This window comes from Halichoeres trimaculatus, unplaced genomic scaffold (genome assembly GCF_033239565.1).
Source record: "Halichoeres trimaculatus isolate MK-OKI-2021-1 unplaced genomic scaffold, fHalTri1.1 fHalTri1_scaffold_14, whole genome shotgun sequence".
NCBI lineage: Eukaryota > Metazoa > Chordata > Actinopteri > Labriformes > Labridae > Halichoeres > Halichoeres trimaculatus.
This window is the reverse complement of record NW_027437192.1, coordinates 12048799-12076453: the sequence shown is the minus strand read 5'-3', so window position 1 is coordinate 12076453 and position 27655 is coordinate 12048799. Positions and strand designations below refer to the sequence as shown.

The 27655-nt window shown below is 39.4% G+C and overlaps 1 protein-coding gene across 2 annotated transcripts in view; it reads right to left on the bottom strand.

Annotated features, from left to right (window-relative positions):
• The window catches only part of LOC141803459 (RNA-binding motif, single-stranded-interacting protein 3), a 372997-nt gene that overhangs the window by 276100 nt on the left and 69242 nt on the right, over window positions 1–27655 (bottom strand). For both annotated transcript variants that reach the window (XM_074687515.1, XM_074687514.1), the window contains one exon: window positions 22559–22783. In XM_074687515.1, coding sequence (XP_074543616.1) covers window positions 22559–22783 — 225 coding nt within the window. The remainder of the gene's footprint in view (window positions 1–22558; window positions 22784–27655) is intronic.

The window sequence follows — 27655 nt, the reverse complement described above, 5'->3', positions numbered from 1 at the left end:
TCTTTCTGTTTTTCTTCTTTCTTTCTTTCTTTCTTTCTTTCTTTCTTTCTTTCTTTGTGTATGTACCGTCCTTTCTTTCTGTCTTTCTTTCTTTCTTTGTGTCTGCACCTTCCTTTCTCTCATTCCCATATGTTGTCCTCTTTTGTCCGTTTTTCTCTTCCTTGTTCATCTTTCTCATTTTTTTCACCATTTCTTTTACAGCTTACTCTTCTTCCTTCCTTTTTTAAGACCAGTATAGCTCCCAACCCCATCCAAAAAGTCAATTTGATTTTCTTTTCCATTTAGCGCCAGATCCCAGCAAAGTGATTTAGAGTTCCCACTCTCATAAATCAGGTCTATACCTTTTTTTTTTTTAATTAAAAAGACTAAATAGCCTTATGTTATTCATCTAGTTTACATGATGTGGATGTCTTTTGTACATTGTCATGTTCACATTTCTCCTTATGCTGCTTCGGGCACAGCAAAGTTCCACTGCAACTTGTTCACACACAAACACGTGCGCACATTTACACACACAGACAAGTAAAAATACAACGCACGCTCTCCTGCCCCCCACTGCCAACAATGTCTCCACCCCTCCAAGGCTGTAAAGCTAGGGGGAAAAACTTAAAACTTTTTTCTTTCTCTTCTTCATTCGTCAATCACATCCATCTTCTTCCTCGTCTTTTCTTAATCTTTCTTTTCATCAATCTCATACTTTTACTTACTCCTGAGATATCTGTTTTTAGACGCATAAAAAACACTGTTTTGTTCTTGGCTGTTTTTACTAAATCTTTTTTTTTCTGGAAACATCTCTCCTTACTTAAAGGGGAGGGAAAAACATTGAGCAAGTTTGACGAAAACATATTTTTAGTCCTTGAATGAGCTGAATAAGAACCAAAGGTTGTCAGAAAAATGGAATCTCACAAAGTTTCCATTTAAAAGAATTCCTAGAAGGTCCACATCCCTGACCTCACTGCCTGACCCTCCTCCCTGAAAGGGACGACTGGACTTTTTCAAGCTGCTGCTGAAACTAAAAGGCTTTGTTTCCATGATTTGCTGGACAGTCCTGTCATGGGTGTTTCCCAGAAATGATCAGATGTGTGGAATTCAAGGGGGGGCTGGAACAGTGCCAGGAGTGGGGATGGAAGAAGAGGAGAGAAGTGGGGTAAGGGAACAGCAGGGCCTGGTATTCCTGGAAAAACCCTCTCTGCTTTTGGCGGCGGCTCCACCGGGAGATACCCGAGCAGCAGAGGATCATCTTGCATGTTTTATGCCTGCACCCTGATGTAGCATGAGTAACCAGCTTCCCCTGGGCCTTTTGTTCATCATCAAGTGAAAGATGAACTGCCAGACCAGGCCAACTATGACATGGTTGATGTGCACATGCTGTTAGAAAATAGAAAAGCAGCATCCATCTGACATCTTAGACTGTGTTTGTCTCAGGGATTACAGCAGAGATCCTCTGACTAAAGTTAACAACAATCCGAGAACACATGACTATGTTCATGATCACTCTTCTCAGGAACAGGCTGATTAACAGATGTGTTCATTTCATCAGATCAGAGGAACACTGAGTGCACATCACAGATAATGAAGTTTGTCTCAAAACATTGAGAGTAATTTTCTGATGATAGCCAAATCTAATTAAGCTGAAATTAAAGGCACACTAAAACACATTAATACCAGACTTAAGATCAACAAATGAAATCAGGAGATGATACAATAACTTAGAGCATTTGTGTTTGTTTGGTTTGTATGAAAAACAAAGATCTTGGCAACAGTGCTGCAGTTGATAAGACAAATTGTAAAAGTAGAGGAAAAGAGAGAAAACTGTAACTGATTATTACCCAGCTTTGATAAATACTTGATTCTGATTGGTTTAATCCAGTGATATTAGTGCCAGTGAAAACCTGAACATAGTATTTAAACAAAACATGTTCATGGAAAGAAATCCAGAAGATTTCACTTTTCACCTGTTGACATTGTGACAAAAATTGAAAAATAAAGAATTAAAATATTCTCTATTTCTAGCTGTTTTTTGAGAGTTGGGAGTTAATGAGTTCGCTAAACTGGATGTGAAAGCAGTCAGAGAAGCTACAGACAGCAGAGCAAGGTCCTGTCTTGCAATCCAGGCAGCTGCAGCACTTATGGTGCATTGCATCTTCTAGTTGCTAATAGCTACAAAGTAACGTTGATCATCGTAATTCAACTGGAATCTACCATAAGTAACTTTCCAGAAGATATAGTGCCCACTTAGCCAAGCTGATATGCAGATTTCACTCTTCAGTTCATAAGCGGAGTAACTTTTGATCTTGTCTCAAGTTAGCATGGAAGTTTCTCCCTTCTCTCCTTCAGTCCGTTGTGTCCTGTTGTTCCTCTGTAAACCCTTGTTTATACATGTGTCCTCTTAACAGCTTGTCATTGTGGCTGTCCATGTCACTTTTTTTAATTTAGTCATCTATTTTTCCTATGTTTTTCCTTTTGTATTTTTTTCTTTCCTCAGTGGAAGGCAGCAAACCCAAACAGCTTTAGTATCCCGGAGGCGGAGGAATACATATATTGTATGCTGTCTTATACCATACCAAGTCTGCTAGAGCATATCTTCATTTTGACATGTTGCCATGTCAGTTTTTGCATAAACTTTTGCTTAACACCAATACAACTCTTGTATCCAAAAATTAAATAAAATGTACAGATTTATGTCCAGACTTACTTAATAATTTATTGAAAAGTGTAATAAACGATCAAAAAAATTAAAATTGTACACAATTATTTCTAAATATAGAAACGCCACAGCTGTACTCCTCAAAAAAATAAAAAAATAAAATAAAAGTATATATATATATATATATATATATATATACACACATTTTTGAGAAATATATATATATATAAGTGATAACGCCACATGTTGAAAATGCAACATTAAAATGTAGCCCTCCAAATTTCACACGTAAAAAAAAATAATTAAAAAAAGAGAGAGATCAAGCTATCTCATCTGGTGTCAGTTCTACAGCCAATCAAAACTTATTATGGACACTGAAAATGTTAAATGAAGCGTACTGTTAAACCAACATTGGTGTTTTGGTCAAACTTTCTTGATATTAGCTAAATAACATTAAACATAAGGCTCCACCTACAGGAGTTAGTTACCTAACATCCTTGATAGAAATCTGCCAGGTAAAAATATGAACAATGCTCACACCAAACTGAGTATCTCTTCCTCTAAACCTTGTGAACAGACATTTTTGTGTTACCTGTGAAAGTTTCTTATATTTTATCGTGTAATGACTGAGTCCAGCCTGCGATAAGTTAACACCTTCCCCCACTGAGAGTATCAGTAACAAAGGTGCAAAAAGCAGAGTGATGTAGTCAAGATAATGCTGCAAAGCACTTGCATTTATCTTGCTTTCTTTAAATATAATGGTCTCATCACATGGTTTTTGTTTGCTTATCTAGTTACACATGATAATGTAAGAAGGGCGGACCGACTCCAGACCACCAGCCCTGCACCGAGACATTTGATAAACACCAGGCAGATTTCCACTGAGTCATTAGCCTCTATCACAACACAGAGGAGAGCAATGCAGGCCTAATGGGGAGGAAATATGAGAGCAGACGAGCATGAGTAAAAATGACTCACAGCACCCTTTACTATACACCCAATGAGGAACAGGCAATCCACCAAAAGAGCAAATTGCAAACAGATCGAGTGGATCTCTGTTCCAAATGTGAAATGTATATGAGAGTAACAGACAGACCCATTTCCTCATTAACAGGATTCTGAGAAAAGATCAGAGATGTTACAAATGAGGTTTTACAGGGAAAAGAGGCCAGGCTGGATTTAACATGTGTGTGTAGCTGTAGCTTTTTTTTCTTAAGTGATTGTGAAAGTGATTAAATCCTTTGGAATTTTGGCTTGAACGCAAAAATGCAAAGTGGAGAGTTTCATTAAACATCCACGGAAATCAAAGTGAAAGTAATCCCTCGTAACTTAAATGAAAAACAGCTTGTTTTGTTGTTTACATCACATCTAAAAACTGTGTGTGCACAGCAGATTGCGCTTTGATTGGCATGTGCTTGGCCCGTCTGGACAGTGATGGGGTGTGTGATTAAAGGTTTAGGATAACTTTTTAAAGGTGAGATGTCAGAATAAAAGCAACTCATTTGAAGTGGTCATTTATGACACGTTGAATGGACGGGCCTCAAACACCAAGGTCTGACCATAGCCACTGGAGGGCTGGCCAATCAGAGGGAAGAGGGTTTGTTGAGTGGGGAGCCTTAAAGAGACAGCAGCTAAAACAAAGTGTTAAATAAGAGTTTTCTAAAACACTAGTGTGAGCAAAAAGTTGATTTTTTGTGAGCTGTTAATCATATAAAGCTTCTACAGGGGTACCAAACAGACGGTACATCCAATACAAAAAGCACAACACCCCTGCTTTAAGTGGTCCACAGCTGCAGCCTTGCCATGTGTGTGTTCTGGCCCAAGCACAGGTGAGCGTGTCTGCTTTTCTCTGTGTGAGATTCAAAGTAAAGCCACACGTCTGTGAGGAAACCCAGCGATCAGAGGAGAGTCAAGGTTATTCCGACACAAAAGGTGAAAACACTTCAACCGAGCTCAGAGATCAGACTTCCTGTGCGGCCTCATGCTAACCCCAATAAAACAACTGCAACTGAGAGAAAGCCATGTCCTTCTGTGAACTGGCGAAAAAAACTCTCACTGCCAAGGACAGCAGAGCTACATCCATGACAATCTGCTGAAGAGGAAGCCAAGAAAATCACTCTGTAATAAGGAATTAAGTGCTGCAAAGGCATAGAGAGTGTGGGTTTAGACAATAGATATTTCCCATGTGGAGGTGCTGAGCCAAAGTATTCAAAATCCACATTGTTTGGAGCATGAAAAAGGCAGCAGACCCCACAGAAGAAGTGGAATGACGAAGAATTTGCACTGCAGAGGAAAAAGGAACAGGCTCTATCAAAGCTTCATCACAGCACTTGGAGTGTATCATGTGCATTTTGTTTTATTCATTCTATTAATGCCCCAAATAGATCTAAGTGCTAAGTCATTTATTTTTGTCAGAGCGTGCAGTGTGCTACTTTTTTGTCTTTTTGAGGATGCTGAGGCGTCGAAAAATAAAAAACATTTGACAGTTTAGAAACAGAAATCCTCTAAGTACAACTTAAAAGTTGACGCCTGCATACTTGAATTTGAGCATGTGTGTATGTTTTTCAGATGCTTTTCATGAGTAGAGATATTTGAGGCACACAGGCTGAAGAGTAAAATAGTAATGGAAGAAGGAGCTAAAGGCTTTGCCCACAGCAGATAGAGATTACAGATTGGAAAAAGAGTTATGTGGAGCAGAGAACAGATCCGTATAGGCCCCATGAAGTCAAACGCTCGTTGCAATTGAGCTGGATGGGATGGGAGGACAGCAGCAGTGTTTTAAAGCACTGCTAAGTCATCGTGGAATGAAGCGAAATGACCACATGTCACAGCAAGATGAGGAGTGAGAGGGAGGGGACGCGGCAGAGAGAAACAGTGCAGGGAGCGAGCAGAGAGAGAAAACAGAGTGTGTCGTTCTAAGAGGAATATTTCAGGGCGGTAAATGGAGCAGAACTCTATTCCAGCTCCTCTCTTAACCTCCCCCGGTGTCTCATCCTCTGCATGCAAAGCATGAAGCCCAGGAGACAAAGAGAGGAGGAGACACAGAGAGAGTGACAACACCAAATTAATAGACGAGACATGTTGTTCATGCATTTGCGTTAACACAACAGAAACACACAGAGGTGAAGAGTAGCAGGTTGTGATGGGCATTCTGATCATTTCATGGTTTAACATGAAAAAGAAGCAGCAGCCACCAGGTGTGTCACCACGGACGGGACTAATCTCTGCTTCACTGCTGTTCACTCACAATGGTCTTTTAGAAAACTCTTATTTTAGCCCCTTTTTTTAAATGATGCTGTCTCTTTAAGTCTCCTTGCTCCACAAATCCCCTTCCCTCTGATTGGCTAGCCCCCAAGTGGTCTGTATTTGGGCAGAGCTATAAGCAGACCTTGGTTTTTTGAGGCCTGCCCCTCCAAAATGTCATGAACCAGTCAGAAGATCCTTAAACAGTGACCTTGTAATTTCAGCAAGTCTCATGAAGATTTCGTAAGATCTCATAAGATCTCTTGGAGATTTCATGAAGAGCTCATGAAGATCTCTTGCCTTTTTTTAAACCTGCACTAGGGATGGGTACCGAATTAGGTGCTTTTGTAGGTACTGACTTAATTATGTCAAAAGTACCGAGTATCAGTTCACGCAAAACCAAAAGGTACCATGTTTAGGTACCAAAACAAATCCTTGTGACTGTGAAGGAGAAGAAGAGTAGGCAATTCTCCATGCTGGACATGAACACAGCACTGCAAGGTTAAATATTGAAGAACAAATATGTTAAATAGTAAAATAAAAAAAGAGAGATTTTATTATTGAACAAATTGATACTTATTACCACATAAACACCCTAAAGTACCGAAAATTGGTACCATTGAGTACCGATACCTATTGACAGGTACTGGGCATGGTACCATATCGTTCCAAATGTGAAAAGCATCCATCCCTAATCTGCACGTTGCAGATGGACATCTAGTATTGTTGGTTTATATCAATGGTCTAAAAAAAGAGATGTTCTTTTTGCTGTTGTATGAGTGCTGCCTTACCTTTAGACAAATCAGTTTGTCTGAATTCAAACTGGTAAGCAGTTAGCTGGTGAACATAGCAGTGTCATGGAAAGTTTGTTTTATGCCACAGTATTTGGAGAAGAATCAATATGGAGCTTAAACCCTGGCCAGTTATAGTTCATCAACTTTTATTTGTCAGGAACCAAGATAAATGGATCTTAGTTAAAAAAAAAAAAAAAAAAAAGTTATATTACTATCACTGTCATGAGAACAGCTCGTTCTACCACCTCCAAGAGTTCTAAATTGTTAGATTTAAGTATAGGTTAAAATAATCTGATTAATTGATAACCACACCTAAGTTATTATTTAAAAAGATTTAAGTCAGCTGAAAATGTTTATCCCAATACTATTGTCTCCTTCCTGCACTGTTTTGGATTCCAATATTGTCTTGTACTTAATAACCACCAATCCCAGTGTCACAAATTGCACTGATATCCTACTAGTCTTGGGCGACAGTACTGCATTAACCACACTGTATTTGTTTGTCATCACATCATCTCTTTTTATTAATTTTTAGAGTTTTGGGTCTCTTTGCTTGTTTTAGAAGGTGGGGCAGTGGATGAAGCAGAAAACTGAGCAAAAGGGTGGAAAGTGACACACAGTAAATGTCTGCTGTATTTGACCACTTGGCTCCCCATCACATGACAACTTATCAGGAAAAAAAACTTTTTGCTGCTCTTAAATAGTATTTAGTGGGGCTGTCTGAAAGTGCACTACTGCTGCTTGATGCCAAGAAACAATGGTAACATGTTGGGTAACCAGCCTTATAGTTGACACATAACAGATTGGAGAGCCTTGATTGTCCATATGAACAATTGATTTTCACCATAAGTCCACACAACTGATACACATCAGAGAAAATGCACAAAGTTACAAATTAGTAGATGCACAGAGTCTAACAGTCTACAGGTCATCTACAATAACAGCAATGCTTGGAGCTTGTTTAAAACCCAACTGCTGATGAAACAAATGACCTCAGAGATCTGTTTGATTTGGCCCTCCCTGTGTAAGTGAACCCTTTCTCTGTTGGCAGAAGTTGAAACTCCACATGATTTAAGCAGCACTCTGAGTACAGTCTTGGAGGCCATATTTGTCTTTTGTGTATTTAAAGTGGCATTGTGGGAGAAATTCATTATTAAGAAGTCCTGCAGAATTAATGTATGTGGTATATGACTTTATAAGGTCACCACCTTTGAGCATACTTTGCATGCTTTACATACATAATATCAGAACTCAAAGTGGGCAGCATATCCCTGACATGCAGGACATCTTTTGGAGCACTGTTGTGGGATTTGTATGGCGTAATACAGCCAGATGGCACTGAGGTACCAGAAAGCACATAATAGATGATTAAGAACATTCACTTTATGGTGCAACTCCACCGGGTAACATTTTGATATCAGTGTGTAAGACTTTCAGGGTGATGCACTTTGAGATTGCCTCCTTGGCGGCGCCTCCATAATCAGCAGTACTGAAGTCATCAAAGTGCACCAACTAAATGGAGCAAAGCGGCTCCAACAAACCAACCACCTTATACACAACTGAGGTGAAGAGCTGGGAGAGGGGGTGAAGTTGTAAAGGCACAAGAAAATAACTTAAAAATAAATGAATAAATAAAAACTTGTTAAAACAAGTGAAGGTATGATTGGCCTGTTACAATACTACAAGTTAACAATCAGATTTTTGTCAGATTTTTTTTGTATGTCAAAACAAGCTTGAATTTTTGGTGCTTCCGTGTGGTGTTGGACAGCAGAGGAAGATAAGTGAACCATCAAGCCTTTTACTGATGTAAGAGCTGGTCAAGCATCACTTGTCTGCTGCCAAAACATCAACTGAACTTTGAAAAATGACAAATCAATTAAGCAGAAACAGGAAATATCCTCCAACTTAGTCCAAATGGATACCTGAGTCAAATGAACAAATTGTGTTCTTAGATGTTAGAAAGCTGTGCTCCTTCCCTTGGTTGGCCAGAAACACAAAGACTGTCCATGATTATATTTGCCTAGTACACTTACAGATTCTGCAAGATTGGTGCCGAGAGCTGTCCCAACACACAATTCACTCAGTCCACAAGAGGCCCTAAGACGACTGTCTGCTGACTCTATAAGAACCCAGAAGCAAAATGATATTAATTAGTGAGTTAAATCATGCAAACCTGAGATATTACTCAACCACAACCTGACACAGGGATATGTGGAAGAATCAGCTATAGAAGTTATCAGAAATCTCTTATTAATGCAGTCAATTATCAGCTTTTGATTGACAGGCCTATGCACCCTTGCATAGATTGCCATAAGGATGGTGAATATGTCACATTTGAGACTGTAGTTATTCTATGGAGGCGAGACAGATCATAACGTCACTACTTTTGTCAATAAACTGTTTCCTTTTTAGTCGCTGACTAACTTACAAGCAGATCCTGTTCAGTGCTGAGCTGCTTTTCCTCAGATGTTGCCCCTACCACTACCCTAACCACACTTGCATAACAAAACTCAAGACTTGTGTTCAACAGTTCCAAAAAACACTGAAATAACAGGCTTGATTGTAATGCTTGGTTATAATGTACAGGTCTTCTCATTCCTAATTAGTGTATCACTGGTGTGATGCTAACTGCTAGTGCTAAATGCTAATATTTAAAAGTACTACATGCATAAGGCACAGAATGGCAACAGCCACTTTCGTTACGGTTCCTTGGATGTATATTTGGTAAAGTGGATTTGTGGTAGCAAACATGATGTGTAAAAAAGCAGGGGCGGTGTAACAGCTTCCCTCAAGTGAGGCTACTTAAGTTCTCCCCTAAGTACATGTAGGTCTTGAGGCCTACGTGTCACTTTATAAGAGATGAAACATGGGTCCAACTATAAAATTAAAATGCACATCAGACAAAAAATGTAAGTTTTTAAGAGATGTTTCATTTTAATTAGATATATCATGATAGATGATTGACAGCTCTGCTCACAAATTTAGCTACTGCAGCAATCTGAAAGGAAAAACACGCAGAGAAAATGTAAATAACATTAACAGTGGTTGAAGTTCCTTCAGAGCAACACAAGAATTTATTTTGCTGTATGTTGTAGCAACCTGAGGAGGCTTTGAAATTTTATTGGCAAGTTACTTGACTTTGTTGACTTCAATCTTGTAGCTCCAGCCAATAGATCAAAAATGTCACTAGCACAATAAGCTGGCACACATCAAGGTGGCATCTTCACTTTTATCTAAAATGCAAGGAGACAGAGTTGTGTCATCCATAATGAAATAGAGTAAATGGGTGAAAGACCAGTGAAGAGTTTTTCTTCTTTAACTGCAAATTCCCACTTGTGTCAACATGGAAAGAAGCATTTGCTCTTTGATCCTGAGAAACCAAATGTTCATAATGAATGATTTATATCACAGTCTGTTAAACAAGACTGCTGAAGCAGTGTGATCCTCGGATGAAAATCATCAGGCTTGTATCTAATAGATGGAGTTACAGGTTAAGGGATTGACATCAGGTCCGCTGTAGTATATAAATAATAAAATCTCAGAGAAATTAATGTGTTAGGGTGGGTTCCTGTGTGTATACAGCCACAGACTTCATGCTTTGGTTGGAATAGTAGAGGCCTCATCATCTCTTTCTTTCCCATACGGTTCATGATCAGCGATCTCTCATGCCCATATTGCATGATTGCACTGAAGGACCAGTATAATCAGCCATAATGCTTTACAGATGTTATGGGTGTTTTTAAAGCCAAAACTACAGCCTCGGGCAGCCATATATGAAAACCCATCTGTGCACGGATGTCAATGTGTGTGATTGTGTGTGTGTTGGTATGTGTGGCAGAAAACCAAAGCACGAGGGCAGTGAAACATCGTGAATTAAGGTCACTTCTACGGCTCAGGATGCATGATTTATGTTCCCTTGCTTTGTCCTGTCATTGACTAATCACCTGAACCAAAAGTAACAGGTGCAAACTGATTTGGCTAAAGAGCGATTTCACAGATGACATGCTCCGAGTTTGCCATCAAACACGGCCGAGTAACGGCACAAAGCCCACAATGACATGTAAATATGACAGTCCACATGATCTGAACAAGCTCGACACCCATTTAAATCCATGTAAGATCTGCCAGCACCCTTTCTAATCCAGCTTCTAACATCTAAGATTGTGTCCAACATCTAATATCAACCTCAAAACCGCCGCTAAATGAAGACTGGTGGCATACCGCAGCCAGGAATTTGCATGGACCGCCCGCTCTTGTGAAATAGGAAATGAAACATGCGGAGGCCTGGAAGCTCTGTCAGATTCTGGATATTCCTGTGGTCTGGCACTTGGGATCATGTGGCCTACAGTCTTTTATTCCTAATGGTGGGGAACACCAAGCTCTGGTCACGACAGGAAATGCCTGCTAGGTGAAACATACGCCTCAAAATGCAAGCACATAAAAGTGTCAAAAACACAGGGTTACACTAGGACTGGGCTGGTGCCCCGACAAACAAAATGCTTTGTCATAATGACGGAGTAAACTTGGTTAAATCCCACTCAGATGAAAGGAATCTATTTTGAATGGTCTGGATTTGAGTGTTTCAAACTCAGATTAAAAAAGTCCGGGAAGCTGTGTAGAATGCTTGAAGCAGATTTTCATGGTTTTTAAATCATTGTCACTTTATTCATATTAAAAATACAGCAAAGACATCATATAGAATGTAAAAACTGGAAAAACAATTGTTTTAACATGCTAGTAATGGATCTCAATGGGTAAGAGGCATGTTAACGATTTTGTTGCTTCCTGTCTTAATTCAAGTTTTATTTTTGAGATGTTTTTATGCCTGCTCCTGAGAGGATACAACAGTGTGAGAGAGTGAGATTTCAACATGCAGGTTGAAATCAAACTCTGGTCACCCAGTATGATAACTGCTCGGTGACAAAAACAGTGCCACGCTTCTGTCAACAATGCTTTGTCAGGGGAACATTCTCTTGAGTTTTTTAAGTGAAAATGATGTTCCATTTTAACTCTTGTCACCTGAATTTCATGTTTGAATGGTTTGGTCCGACCTGTGAATTGTAAATGCAGTGGCAAACTGTGTTCACAGAGGGGGTTTTGTTTGTTTGTTTGTTTGTTTGTTTTTTGTTTGTTTGTTTGTTTGTTTGTTTGTTTTTTGGTTTGGGGGAAATGAGCCCATGCAGTTATTTCCACGACACAGTCGTGTCTGTTTTTGGTTCAGTTCTGGCTGAGTAGAACTCTTTTAATGATATGACTGTCTTATAACTAAATCCCCCAAATCTTTGCAAGTTTACACTGAAGGGCCTTGTCTTTTTGAGCTTCCTCCTCATTGCTACCTTTAAGACGATGGTACCCCAGGTAGTTTTCTGCATTACACAACTTTTTTCAGTAAGTTTTGTTTCACTCTTAGGGCTGCTAAGTAGTGGAAAAAAATTTATTAAATCTCAGGAAAGTTTCCCAAAAATTTTCATGGTAATTTTAACAAAGGAATATTCAGGGTTTCGTTGTCAAATTTTGATTCTTTTTTCTTTTTTTTAATTGACATCAATTTCGTCTTGTTAGCAACTTGAATGAGGTTTTCAAAAATGATCTTGGTTCAAACAACATTACTGAATGCAAATCCACTTTTCCATGAATCACATGTGAAAAAAAGAATTCAAAGCACATTTGTTCATCATTAGTCACTACTTCACCAGCCCAAGGCTTTTTCACTGAGACCACTTTTCTGGATTTGGATTCTAAGAGTCCTGTCAAGGTAAGTTTTGATGATAGTGCCAGGGTAGATATATTTAATGCTATTGTTTTACTTTAAGTAATGGACATATCTAAATAAAACCTACAAATACACATAAAAAAATATATGTGTAATTTTTCAGGCAAATATTTATGCCAATATTTTTATGAAAAAAAAATCCTGAAAATTCACCGGTAATATCATTTAAATACATTGCATCAGACATGTTTGCATGCATGTCAGTTCATAACAAAACAAAACGTTTAATATTCATTCTTCCATATGACCAGCCAAATGCAGTAGATACAAATTCCAGAAAATCCCCTGAAAATTCCTGTTAAATTCCCAATTAATTTCTGAAGATTCTCATGGTGAAGTTTCCAATTTTTTAAATTCTCAGAATTTTGCAACCCTAGTCTCCCAATATTTTGAATGTGCTGAAAGTGGTGTATGTTTTTCATGAACCAGTAAAAAAACAAATTTTAGCTATGATGATCAGATAAGTAATCTAAAACTATTTTAATGAAAAGTAGGCTTTAAATGATTTGCAAACCTGTTTTATCAGCATTTTACAAAGCCCCATAAAAAAATGTTGGAATTGGGGTTGTGTTTTTAAATGAAAGTCTGCAGTTAAAGTGTTTGTGGAAAACAAGTAATCTATTTGTATTTACACTGCAATACTGTGTAAAACACACCAGTTAGGAAAGGTGTGATGTGCGGGGCGTATGCTGTTGATTTCAAAGTGTGAAAATATAAAAACAGTGTGAAATGTGTAATTTCCACTTCCTCTCACAGATTTTTAAACCAGATTTTACTCGCACTGCCAAGGAGGACAGGTGTAGCCCAAAAACTGCAAATCATTTTGACTGTAGAATGAACAGCCAGATGAAGACAAATGTAAAAGCTGTATGTGTAACAAATCCACATGATGATAGTTGTAATTGTGAGCAGTGTAAGCTGACAAGGACTGGAGATTTCAGCCTTAATTTACAGTAGCAAAGCCTTCCCATGCAAAGATAATTACCGCTGTTTACATTGTGCTCCTAACAATTTACAGAATATACTGACTCGGAAAACACATTAGTGCTGGCAGGAGTTTTTATGGTTTGATGCATTTGTGTAAATAAACAGAAAATGGTCATTATAGGATCATTTTAAAGCAGAATTGGACGTCTACATATTCCAGCGACTTCATGGTGTTAATACAAACAAAGTGTGTTTGTGTGTGTGTTGCTGTGTGGGTGAAGCTGTGGAGGTGGCGGGGATTGTGGCAGGAGTGTCATATAGGAAGCAAATGCACACAAAGACACACTCGCAGCACTCAGTCACTCAGCCTCAGTGTGCTTCACTGTCGAAGCAAATTAAGGAAGCCTTGGCAGCCTTTTAATGGTCTGTCACAGTCTAACAGGTTTAGAGCGCTTACAATGGACCCAGGCACTAAGCCCGACAGCTCGCGCTTAATTGTTCAGAACCTGTGGGTGTGTGCGTGTGGAAGTGTGTTAACTGTTAGGGCCATTTTGTGCCTCTAACTAAAGTCATTGATTCTCATTATGAGGGAAGATAAGATAGGCTCTTCCTGTCTGTCAGTCTTTTGGTGTGACTTGTTCTGTACAGTGAGCACTCCAGCTGATATGCTAAAACGAATGAGGTGCCAAGTGGTAAACACAATTTGCCTGTTTCTGATCTTAAACCTGAGGTTTTATGCTCACTTGGGTTGTCAGTCATTCTTGGGAATTAATTGAGGCTATTTTGCTCAAAGCAGAATCATGAAACTTCCTCTTATTTTCTAAATAAACCATCCTCGAAAAGACACAAAGACACGCAGGGCACGAGGCCATGAGTGGATTGAGATATTGACTGAAGCAGCGGATGATAAACATAACATCAAGTGTCTAATTTTCCAAGCTGCGCCTGAAGAAATCAACAAAGCAAATAAAGCCATTTGTTTTTGTCTTTGAAACCCCACACTCCATCAGCCAGCAAAACGGTCCGCGGTGAACGAGTCGGCAGTGCCTGAAAATTCCTCCTAAATGTTCGGAGATTCGGAGCAGTGTGACCTAGAATATGTTTGACAATCTTCTTTTAATTAGGCCTTGAAGACGCGGCTCATTCCAAGTGCTGTCCCGAGAGCTAAATTAATTACTGAGACAAAGCCCATTCTAGCTCATGGCGAGGATGAATCATTGCAGTATTTGGGGAATGAGCAATGCTCTTCATTCAAGGGCTGATGAAAGAGAGTCAGGCTGCAGACTGGGAGCTAACGGACTTTGTTGTGTACAGTGTGCAATGGCATCTGCTGCTTCTGCGATCGAGAATTTACCTATCATCTAATCTCCTCTTGGATGGGATACGTCCTCCAGTACAAGATAATCTTGGATTTATGAAACAGTGGAAGCTTTCCAGATCGTTTTGTTCCTTCCATCACTTCCCATTTTCCTTCAGTTTCACCCAAATTTTCATCATCGTTCTCCAACAACAGATCCACAGATAACTAGCCACAGCACAACTTCCTTGTCCAGGCCATCACCCAGCGGATGCGTTGTATGCTCGTATGCTGCTGCCAGCAGGCGTGCCATTCGTTCAGCTAGATGACTGTGTCATCTGTCAGCCTGTATAAATTGATGCTTGTGAGTTATGGCGACTAAGTTAAGCTAATCAGAACCCTGAAGGTTGTTCTGGACAATGGAACTGAGGACAACAGATGGATAAGATGCTGAGTTTGATGGTGGTGCTATTCTACAAATACAATCTTTCTTTATGTAGTAATCTTCAGGAACTTTGCTTATTTTACTTGGTCGCAAAAAAATAGTCTAACAATCAAAGCTAAACCCAGGTTTTAGTGGCTTGTTCAACTACACATCCATATTTCACACTCCACTCTGATCCTTTGCTAATTTGTCTCTTTCGCTTTCTTGTTTGTTTTCTCTGTAAATTCCTTTCTCCCTCTCTTATCTTTTGCAATGTCATTTCTTTCTCCTTTCAGAGGTTTCAGGGACATGGTGAAACCCGAGATGTGCAAGAAAGCCTTTCTCTTAGGCTTGTATTGACTGAGAGATTTGCCAGTATGTGCCCGGAAAGTCTAATAAGGTAACAACCTTAGTTTGCTCTGGTGACACCTCCAGATTAAACTGGAGAGTTCATGGGGATGTCCATGTCCCCAGATAAAGTTGTATAACCCAGAGAGAATGTGTCTTGTTATCTACGCCTGATAAGATTCCATAAACAGAAGGAAATCATACTGAAATGGTCGCCTAGTGAACACTTCTTACACCAGTTCCCAGAAACTGAGTATTTTTCTTCAAGAAAAGGCGTGCTAGTTTGTCCTCTGTGTAGGTGTGTGTCTGTCGGTATGTTATGAAGAAAGATGGCCTCTGCTGCCGTACATGCAGGCTCAGAATTCTCCCCTCAACTTCCCACATATATCTTGTCACAAGAAGACAGCAGGACTGAACAGACTTCCTGTGTTGTGCGTTACAAACACCACATTTGCTTGTGCCCTGATTAACTTGTTTATAAGAGCACTACATGGATGCTATTAGCTGAAGTGGACCACAAAAGTAATGCAATATCCCCCCATTGCACAGTGTAAAACAGAAAGAACATTGAGTGAGGACAAATGCAAGACCACGTTTCCTAAGCACGCACAGCATCCAAAGTAATGAAACACTATCTCAAAAATGAGGAATATCTGCACGGAGACGACAAAAAAAACTGGAGCAATGTTAGAAACATCTGGATATCAAGGGCTTCAGAGATAATCTGTTGAAAGATGAGACATACCATTTGAAATGAAACAGCTTATGGGCTCACACACATCAATGTGGTCATGACAAATAAATGGCTTCAAAAATTAATAATCAGCTTGCTCAGAATTAAAAAAGCCTAACTTTTTAACATATATTGTATATATATATATCTGTTTTACATTGTTGATTGCTTTACTTGCATCCTCGCTCACTCCTTTATGTATGTTAGTTCTTGGATCCAAGAAATTAACAATGATGCTTTTGTACCAGGTTTTGGATCCAAAGAAAATATATGCTAGCCCTCACTTTAGTGTCCAGATATGCTAACTTTTGAACCAAAACTGCTATGTAGCATCCCTGCTCTGACTAATCAAAGTGTGCTAACTCTTGGGTTCAAAAACACAACATAGCAAGCCCTGCTCCTTTATCCTAGAATGCTCACTTTTTGGATCCTATAACACTATGTTAGCCCCCACATCTTGATCTATGCTAGGTCGAAATGTGCTAACCTTTGAATAAAAAAAATCTTTTGCAATAGCTCTGACACTTCTAAACAGAATTTTTTTTTGATTTGAAAACAATATGACAGTCCCAAACTCTTTTGTCCAAGGCTGATAACTTATGACCCTGTAACACAACCATATTTTTTCTTTACCACTGACTTTTGAATTTTACAAGAAACTAAACTACAGAACTTTATTTGTTCCATTCCTTTCTCTGAATATGATTACCTTTAACACAAAAAAAATCCTTTGTAGCAGCCCCTGCTCTTTCATCAACGTATGCTAACTTTTGACTTATCACACAAACATGGCAGCCCTTATGCTTTTGTCCCAGGATGTTAACTTTTGTAACCCAAACAAAACTATGCTTGCCCATTCTTTTATGTCCAAATATGCTAGCGTTTCAATTGAAAAATAATTTATAGCATCACAGACTATTCTTAATCAAAGTATGCTAACTCTTGGTTGAGAAAAAAATGAATAACCCCATTTTTATGTCAGAGTATGCTAACTTTGACTCTGTAACACCAACCTAGCAGTCTTGGTGACTTTGTCAAAGAATACTGACTCCTAGAAACTATTGTATTCATCACTTTTAAGTCAAAGTATGCTTACTTTGACTAAAATAATTCCTTTGTAGCAGCCCACACCCTTTTTTTCAAAGGAAACCTAACTCTTGAATTAAAAATAACCCTGTTTTCGATTATGCTAACTTCTGATCCAATAAACAATATGGCAGCTGACAGTTTGCTGCTGTTAGGGGGCCATAGAGTCCATAAAAAAGCAATAGATGAATTCATGTTGGCTTTGTCCATTTCTATGCAGCTTTTTGTCACTACACATTTTGAAGTTTCACAATCGAAGGTAAGTTAAGTTATTATTCAGAGTTAAAAAGATACCCTACAGCTCTGAAATCAGCCTGTGAGACAGAAATTCCTGCTGAAATATTTCTCAGGTGTTCAGCAGGTGCTGTACAGATGGATTAGGTTGGGAATAAGTCTTAAAGTACTGAATGCAGAGACCTATTGGTTCTCTGTTATAAAACTGGAAGAAAAAAAGAAAAGAGAGAAAGAGAATTTGAGCTCTTATCAAATATCCCAAGAGGAACTCCACAGGCGGAGTGGAAATTCAATTTACAATGTCTCCACTTTACCTCACATTGTATGTCCAGCATTATTGCTATCACCCAAAAATGGGTTCTGTCACACCAATTAGTGCAAAGAACCTACACTGAATGTTTCCTTTTCTTTGCCGTTGTGTTGGCGATCAATTCTCCATAGATGAGAAAATCCATACCGTATGGCTTAGTCTCGAGGGGTGTTTGCGGCCCATGTGGCTTTAAGTAAGGAATCCAGAAACACAGCGTGCAATCATTAGCTTGTCAGGTTTTATTACGGTAAAGTACCTAAAGCATGGTCCACTCACCATGGCTCTTATCTAACCTGCTTGGCTGTTTGGTTAACGGTACACAGAGAGAAAAGAGGTTTTAGCCGCTACAGTACAGTTGTACCCTCCTCTGTCTTTCTCACTCTTTCTTTTTTTTCCTTCCTACACCTCTCCCTTCCACTTCCCCACTGTTTTTTTTTTCTTTTTTTGCTGTCTAATAACTTTTGTAGTTAGGTTTACTAGCATGCTTATAATTATGTTTTGCATTGACTTTAAAGCAGAGGTGAGTGAAATATAATTTTCAGGAGCATTTGGTTCCAAACCAAAGTATCAGGAGAACACTGGAAATATTTGAAAAAGGCGTAACAAGTGAACATAATCCAGGCAGCAATTACTTTCCCACAAAACCGTGTTTTGGAGCGGAAATCCATTGTATATAGAAGTATTTTGTGGGAGTTAGCATTGCATATTCAGGAAATAACACGACCCTTCCCTTTGAGTGTCTTTCCAGTCACATCTCCTGACTTCTACATGACTTTCTCCGCTGTGTTTTTTTGTCGTACCATCTTTCCCCCCTGAGGGAGCTTCATCCCACCATATTAAGAGTGGAAATGTATCCGCTTCCATTGTAATTACAAACCCACTGGAGGCAAAGCTTCTTGATCTCCGCTGGGTCCTTGCTTGCTTTTCTTTTTTCCCTTTATTTACTCACCTCTCTCAGCCGAGAGGACAGACACATGCTGAGCTATCAGTTCTGTTTTTCTTCCCCTTCTGCTTGAGCTTTCTTTGCATCTAATCTGCCTAAAATTACAATAGCATTTAGGGAGGCAATAATAGAAGGAATCGTATGTTGGGAGAGTGTTGGAGAGGGAGAAAGAGGGGGAGTGGTATTAGTTTGTGATTTGAGGAGATTGCTGTTCTGTAAACCACATGTGTTGCATATGAGATGCTGGCTCAAACGTTTGAGAAATACCTTTGTTTACAGTCGGTGTCTGGATTAGCCATCTCTCACCGAGGCCAAAGTGTTAGCTTCTAACAGCCCAGGACAAAGGCATGAAAGCGGGATAGAAATTGCTTTCTGCGCTGACAAAATGAACACAGCTTAAGAGAAAAGAACAGTCCCAACTGTCCCATAAAAGCAGAACTATGAAAGCCAGCAGACTCTGCTGTGGTTTGAAGGTAGAGGGTCAAGACAAGGGCACACACCTAATGACCCCTGATCTGTAACCATCGCTGGGAAAGCAGGTACTGCATGTCAGAGGTGTGGTCCACCAACATCCCATAAAAAAGAAAGAAACCAACAGAACAACAAGGGAAGAAAACAAGACAAAGGTGTGTCTGTTATGAATTTCTGCATTGGTTCCAGAGAGTGATGTTTGTTTCAAACTCATTCAGTGTATTCTTTACACAATCAAACTCTTGTCTTCTGGCTTTGTGATCCATCCAGTGTGTATTTCCTGGAATCTTTGACAAAAAAATATTACAAACAGTGGTGCATGCAATTTAAAACAGAATAAACCCTTACAAATGATTCATCTGATGTTTTTTTAATTATACCAATGGCTGACCATATTAGATGACATTTGTTCTGGGTTTAAATTTCAATCCCTTGGAGATCTGTTTACCGGAAAGATAGGAAAGTTGGGGAGCAGAGAGTGTGGGATGCCATGCAGCAATGGGTTGTGGCTGGTAGTTAAATCGTTGATAGCTGCTGCAAGGACTGTAGTCTACGAACATGGAGCTTTGTCTTTGAATGCTAATCTAAACTGGTGTCCCACAGCAGAGCTTACTAAAACGTTATGACCTTTAAGAGTGGCAGTAGACATGGCAGGGAAAGATGAGTGTTGTGTCAGTACACTGCCATATGAATGCAAAACCAGCTGCTTCAAACTTAGAGTTTTATTCATTCAACAACACAAGTCAAACTTCTTCAATGTTATTGTATTACTGTTGCAAAACTTTTTGGATCCACAAACATCCACCTCAGCTGCTATTGTTTCAGCTTAATTTTTAGTTCAGTTAGCCCGTTAGCTGATGTGTGTGTTTACTTTGTGACACAAAGCTGGCAAATCGTAACTCGTTTATATTTACAAAGTATTATGATGTTTGCGCAAATTGGGATGTGGCCTGGCAACCTGCACCTGTTACTCTGAGTTTGGGGCATTAAAATGAATGCCTCAAACAAAGCTTCATTTTTGGGGGGCATTTGTAGATCTCACACATGACAAGTGTTGCAAAGTTACATGTAGAACAAGGAAGTGGACCTAATAAAGACCAAGTGTAGAGCCTTTACAGTGAGACATGAAGCTGATGTGGAAGTGCTAAAAACTGCAGTTCATCATGTGCCCTTTAAGGCTCGATGTGGGAGAACTGGAAACCATATAAACTCCCAATTCAAAGAAGATGTTTTTTTTCAGCAAACTTAACCATGTTTAAAACCTGGTACAAAAAATGTCTTCAGTCTGAATATATACAACATCACCAACAGTTAAGGGGTAGACTGTTTTTTTTTTCATTACTAAGCAGCTCATAAGATATTGTAAGTTAGCCATAAAGAGTCACAGCTCAGCTGACTGACAGACGGTAACCCTGTAGCTGATAGTGAGGAGGCTCAAAGCCTGCCTCTTGAGTTTAATATTTCTAATATGGTGTCGAACAATAATAACCTCCAAAACTCTGTTTCAGAGATAGATGGGTGATGTCACCCAAACTACGTCCACATCTTATACAATTTGTGGAGTCAATAGTGGTGCAAATCTGTCCAAACATTTTCAAATCTGTTCACATATTTGTAGATTTGTGTATGTACAAGTGGATCAGTTCACACATTCTTGATTATTCTACGTGCTTAAAAAAAAGTTCTGTAATAGCTCCTTCACAGTCCTCAGTAGGGATGGGTACCGAGTTAGGTACTTTTATAGGTACCAACTGAATTCCGTCAAAAGCATCGGGTACCGATTCATCTAAAATCGAATGGTACCATGTTTAGGTACCTAAATGCATCCTTGTGACTGTGAGGAAGTGGAAGAGTAGGTGATTTTCCATGCTAGACATGAACACAGCATTGTAAGGTTATATATTGAAGAATAAATATGTTATATTGAAAAAGAGATATGTTTTATCATTACACAAATTTATATTTTACAACATAAAAACAAAAAAGTACCAAAAATTGGTACCGTTGAGCACCGGTACCGATGCAGGTACCAGGCATCGGTACCGTATCATTTCAAATGTGAAAGGTACCCATACCTAGTCGTCTGAAACAAGCAGTCTCACAAAAGGTCATTGCTGACTTTTAGGTTTTATAAGAATCTGTCAAATTTCAGCTGCAACTCCTGTGCTGTATCCCTGAAGAGAAAATAAAGTAAAAAAAAATACTTGGTTAAAACAACAAGTGGGAAAAAATAGCTTCTTGTTTGCTCAACTTTTGGAAAAAAACTTATCCAATGAAGTCCAACAGCATTTATACATATTTGTGTTCCTGTTTTTGGATGTTGATGGCAATGACTGAGCTACCCCGGGGGTGTGGCAGTGAAAAATAAAACAGGATCATGATGTTCTTGAAAAAACATGTGACAGAGACGTACCACAACTGGAACCAAAGTGTTTATGTCTGTGTTGTGGAATGTTCTCTGTTTTTGCTTCCTGTTTGTTCACAGCACAGTTTAAAAGTTGTGGTGAAAGGAACAATGACGGGGGTTAAAGTCACACATAAATGTAGCCTGCATACAGATAACTGTACGCATGTGACTACTTTGATATAACAGCAGCAACATAAAAGGAATCCTGTGTGCAACCAGGAGTCAACCTACGGTGATGATTATCACATCTAATCCAATCCGATTTCTTCACCCGTTGCATGCAAGCGCTCCAGGGGAGTCTCAACATGTTAGCAAAAGAGGCAGCTGGGAATTTGAGTGGTGTGTATGTGCTAGAGAGTATCAGAGTGCTGTAATGGAAAGTAAGAGAGAATGGGAGAAAGATTTGGTGTGAAGCCTTGTAAATATATTTATTAGAGGAAGAAATGCAGAGAAAGAAAAAACCTGCCAAATCTTTGTTTCCAGCTCTGTGACTGTGACAGCAACATAACACTAATAAAATTCCTCAATTTGGTTCACGCCTGAGTTCCAGTCACACCCTCAACGTTACATTAGAAAACCAGATCGCACCAATAAAGTCAAATCAAACGGATTGCAGAGCAGCAATTAATTCCACGGATAATGACGAGGGAAGGCGTCCAAAAGTGTCTCTGCCTCAATTAGTCTCTCAATGCACTGTCGATGCAGGAGATGGATGAAAGAAAAACAAATTAAGTTGCAGAGAGGAGAGAGCGCGGGAGGGAGATGGAGCACGAGAAAGTGATATATATGATGAGGGTTTGAGAGGAATGAGTGTGGGAAAGAGGGGGAAGATGAAAGGAGCAGACAGAGAGAGAATCGGCAGTGTAACAGCGACTGATGCAGACAAGAGAGACGGGAACAGAGGGAATCTGTGGTACTCACAGCGGTTTGGGTCGGGCAGTAGGCGTAGCTTGTGTGCGTGGACTGGGGGTGATGATGTGCGTGTTGTTGATGGTGGGAAAGGTGATGCTGCAGGCTTGAACGAGTGAAAGAGGAGCCACTTCTGGCCCCTTGACCACTGCTGCCACCAACGGTCCAACTGGAGCCAACACTTGGATTCATGGCAGCCGCCTTAGCGCTTTGGTAACCTCTCACTGCTGCACTGGGCTGACGGAGAAACAGGAGGTTTCGGGAAAAGGGGGGAGAAAAAGGAAAGAGGTTAGAGTGGGTGAGATACAAAAAAGAAGAAAGCAAACGTGAGGGGAGTCCATGACAAATGTTTCTGTCAACAATATCTCTATCATAACCGCAATCAGGACACAATCTGCAGCAGGCAAGCTCTAACAACTGGCTGCCCGCTCGGCGACCTGTGTCGAAAGCAAAAGCAGAACGTGCAGTTGAGCTGAAATCTCCATACCAAAGCATCAAGATTGTTCTCACAGTTTCCCTTCACCCCAGCTCACTCCTGGCCTCCCCTTTTTTTTCTTTTGCTTCAACTCCCAACACCAGATGTTGTGAAACCCCCTCTTCTGCCACAGTCGAGGTGCATTGAGGCTAGAGAAAGCTGATTGGTTTGATAAGATACTCAGATTTCAGGTTGGCAATGGTTCTTCTTCCCAGAATGGTATTATGTCCAAGGTCCAGGAAACACAGGGCTGAAGCTGCTGACAGGCTGGATTATGCCACTGTGAGATGGGTTACCTGGGCTGTCATGGCCACTGGAGCACAGAAAAAAACACGGGACGCACATTCTGATCCATGGCATTTTAACAAGACCTGGGGCGCATGCTGGAGTCTTTGCTAACCGGTCAAAAACAGCAATTTTATTGCTTTATGTCTCTAAACAGTTACTATGTTGAGTTTGAAGAATTTCTCATTGAATTTGTCGCTAGCAGTTCATTTTTCAGGAAAAACCCAAGAAATTTGGGGCAGTTTATGGTTTGGTTCACAGATCACCAGAATCTATCAAAACAGCACATAAACCCATTATTTAGCTTTGTTTATACATGAATATAGGCAAAAACACATCAAAACAGTGAATAATAACCATAACTAATCTAGTGCCCCCTGAAAAAAAACTGCAAGTAGTTTCTGCTAAAATTACAAATATTGCACTGTTAAAGAAGTTATTTGCTTAAACTAAAGCACTTACTAATTTTCTGTAATGTTTGTTAAACATTTAGTTGTTCCAATCAAAAGATGTGCGATGTTCAAAGTTTTTATAGTGCTTCTTTATTCCCCAAATCAATTGGCTTCATTAAATCCTTGATTTTGATTGGTCAAAATTGGGGATGCTTGACATACTGTTTATCCATGCAATGAATTATCAGAAGAAAATGGGAATATTTTGTTTCTATTTATTATTCTGATAATCAAATTTTATATGAAAATAAATAGAACTGTTTGCGTTCTTGTTTAGACGTTGACGCATCCCTAAAGCTGCAGGCAGCAGTGAATGATCCGCTGGTGGATCCGAGCAGAAGAAGAAGTGCAGCCAAACAAGCTGATAAAAAAGTAGACATGGTGTCACTGTGAGATGATGGTTTGAAGAAGGAGGAAAAAAAATGTTCACGTTTTGACACAAGGAATCTGCGAAGTCACTATCACCAAGATGTTGTTAAGGAATGAAATGCAGTGGCCACAGCTAGCATTAGCGCTACAAGAAATATGAGGTCTGTTGTGCTGAAACAAAATGCTTTTAAAACTGAATAAAGTTTGTCAGAGATGATTCAAAGGCAAAAGCAATCAACAAAACTGCTGAGTCCAGTGCACTCAATGATCAACCTTCCTGTGTGGTTGAAGACTAAGGAGTCGTTAGCCGGCTTGCAGAACTCAGTCAGGAGTAATCTAGAGACCATTTGCCTTGACTATTTTACATTTGCAAATTGTACGCAGAGCAAAACCACCTTGAATGAATCACAGCTGTACATCACTAGTGAGCATTAACAGTCCCCTTTGGCCTCTCTTGGATTTTCACTGAGGTCAGAGGTCATCCCACACAGGGGATCCTGACAGAGTGCTGGCAGCCATAGAGACTCACAGCTGTGCTCAGAAGGCCTGCCAGTCTCGTATTCTTCATCACGAAAGAACCGGAGGGGGAGGACGTAAGCCAAAGTTCAGCCTAATTCATACAATATATAACGACAGGTTTGGGGTTCATGTTAATATAAAACAGGAGGAGGCCGTTTCCCCCCTAAAGCAAGATGACTGCGTTTACATCACAGAGTCCATAGAAGAGCATGAGAGAGGCCCACTGCTGTTATGAAACTGCAAGTCCTGGGAAAAAAAACTAGACAAAAACGAGGAGAACTGGATTTAAAACACTAGTTTTTCAACTGAGTCGAAAATGGAAACTTCAGTCACATGAAAAACATCCAGCAACTTTTTTTTTTCGACTCTTGCTTTTGTCAAACACATCAAACGCAGCCAGTTGTTATTTTCTCCCAGGCTTTAAATGACAGATTTAGTCATAGGGTCAAAATTTGAGAACTGTGCGTAGGCAGGATATTTTGTTTTAACAACACATCACAGCATTCAGAACCATGCCTCAGTGATGCAAGTTATTGAGTGCTGTGGAGACATTCTGGCTGTATTATACGGACGCAGTTAAAGCCAGAGAGTAAAGGAGCAGCCCCGAATACGGTACATTAAACTGCATGGCCATAGTCGCTACTTTAACGCAAGTATTGTGCAGTTCATAGAGTTTAAGTGCAGCCCGCAGCCCTGCAACAAACTCCATTGGCCTTATAAATGAGGATTATTGAAGCAAGGAGGAGACATTTAGAGGCAATATGTCCTGTACAGGTATATTGTTTAAGGCTTTATCTCAAGGGAAAAGTATTTTTTAAATATGTTTCATGCTTATAAGTTATATGGGATAACAGGGGCATGATAAAAGGCTTTAAGTCCTGGTTTCTGTGCTGCCGGGGTGCTAAGATATGCAGCCTGTATATCACAGAGGACAGGCTGTGTTTTAACATGAACCTAAGATCCAAGATTTTTTTTCAACTGGAATGCATGATTGGTCCCCGGACTCAAATTCATGTCACAGACTTCAGCGGCTCATCAGGAAGCTACACGCTGCCCATATTTCTCCATTTTATATAAGGGCCAATTGGATCCGGTTGCACACGACTTCTTTCCCCTTTTCCAAGTGGGGATATTTTCACATGCAGGATAACAGATGTATGTACTTATGTGTATGACTGTGTGCATGTGTTTATGTATCAGTTAGAGGTTACAACTCTGAAGAAGAGAGAATTAGAAAGAAAAGTATAGTGATCGTCTTTAACAAGGCCAAATTATATCATTCCTGTGTATGTGTTCTTATATATGTAGCTTTGTGGGACCTTCCATTGATTTTTGAACTCAGATGTGAGGTCACTGTAAAGAAAGAGGGACACTTTTAACATTTCTTCAATAAGGCAACAAATAGTTATTATGAGGGCTCAAAAGGTAAATCTAAACAGTGTTTACAACAATCAAACGGGAAACATTAGCTTCTTTTCAACTCAGCCAAATGATGGAAATTTACAGATTTTCAAATTTTCATATTTTCAAAAAAACCACTCTTTCATGTTTCAGATTTTTGCTTCTTTTATAGAAACTGAAGGAATTATTTTAAAGCTTTTGTTAGGAACTTTTGTTAACATATAATTTTGCCCCCCCCTGTGGACATAGAATTAAATTACGCATGTTTCAGATTCTGTTTTGTTCATGTATAAGAGCTATGTGATAACAAAACCCTGTCTCTCTCCAGTAAAAAGGCCTAGAAATCATGAATTATCATCAACTCTATTAAAATAGATGTTCTTAAATTCATTTTAAACTTGTTAGATTGATTATCCTGTGACACAAGCTGATTATATGTTGTGTTCTAGCTGTGAAGCAGCCAACAGCCACAAGCTGGGGTTGTAGACCCTGCTATTGACTGTTAGTATAATGAAGCAAAGCTCTACCAGCATATAAAAAATACAGATGACAGTTTAGCTGTATTCTGTTTTAGAAAATGGAGATAAAGTGTTTTGTAGGCTAACATACCTGAGGTTAAAACGACAATTCATTACTCAACCAGAGCAATGAGTAATCATGTTGAAATTAAGGATGGGAGAAAAAAAATCCAAAATTGTTATATTGGGATATTTTGTTTGATAATATCAAAATTGGGATTTTTTGTCGAAAAGATTTTTTTTTTCCAATTCCTATTCCGGTCTATGTTTATGAACTGGATTGGAAAACGTTACCACTATTCTCCAGCAGAGGGTGAAATGTTTCTCTCTGACTCACATTATGTGAATTTTATGGAAAAATATGGCTCCTGATATAGTCTGTAGACATTATCATCTAAGTTTTTTCACTTAGTCTGGAGTTAAAAAGCTAAATTGCAAAAATTGTAAATATCTGAGAATCCCAATTTAAATCTAACCTGCCCCCCAAAAATCATAACAGAACTGAATTGTGAGAACAGCATATCATCTCAGCCCTAGTTGATATCAACCAGCAAGAAGGACTGAAAGCTGATAGTGCAAACTCTGCTAACACTAGCTTCTCTCTTGCAATCTAATGATTTACGTAAAGACTCAAAGGTCACGTTTAGTTGTGTAAAACTTCTCAATTATGGCTGCTTTCAAAAGTAAATTACAGTTTATGCAACCAGGAAATAAGTCACTCCAGAACATCCCCACATTAAAAAACTAACACGCACCTACACTGACTTTCTCCACAGCTTGCTTACATCTCATATCCTCCCCATCATGTAAACCTCAGATCATAATGGATGCTACAAATAAGGGGATAAGCATTATTTTTCCTGTCGTACAAGATATTTATTTGACCAACTGAGAAGAAAAATGTAAGTTGTTCAGAAAGCCAGAACCTTATCAGCACCATTTATTATCACTGAACATGCAAGAACAGGCGGTATAATGCTTCACCTTCAGCTGTATGAAAAAGTGAGTGGAGGTTGTGGCTCCATTAATACACTGAGATGAACCAGCCCATTGCACCTCTCCTGACTCCATTTTTCAGCGCTTAAGTGAT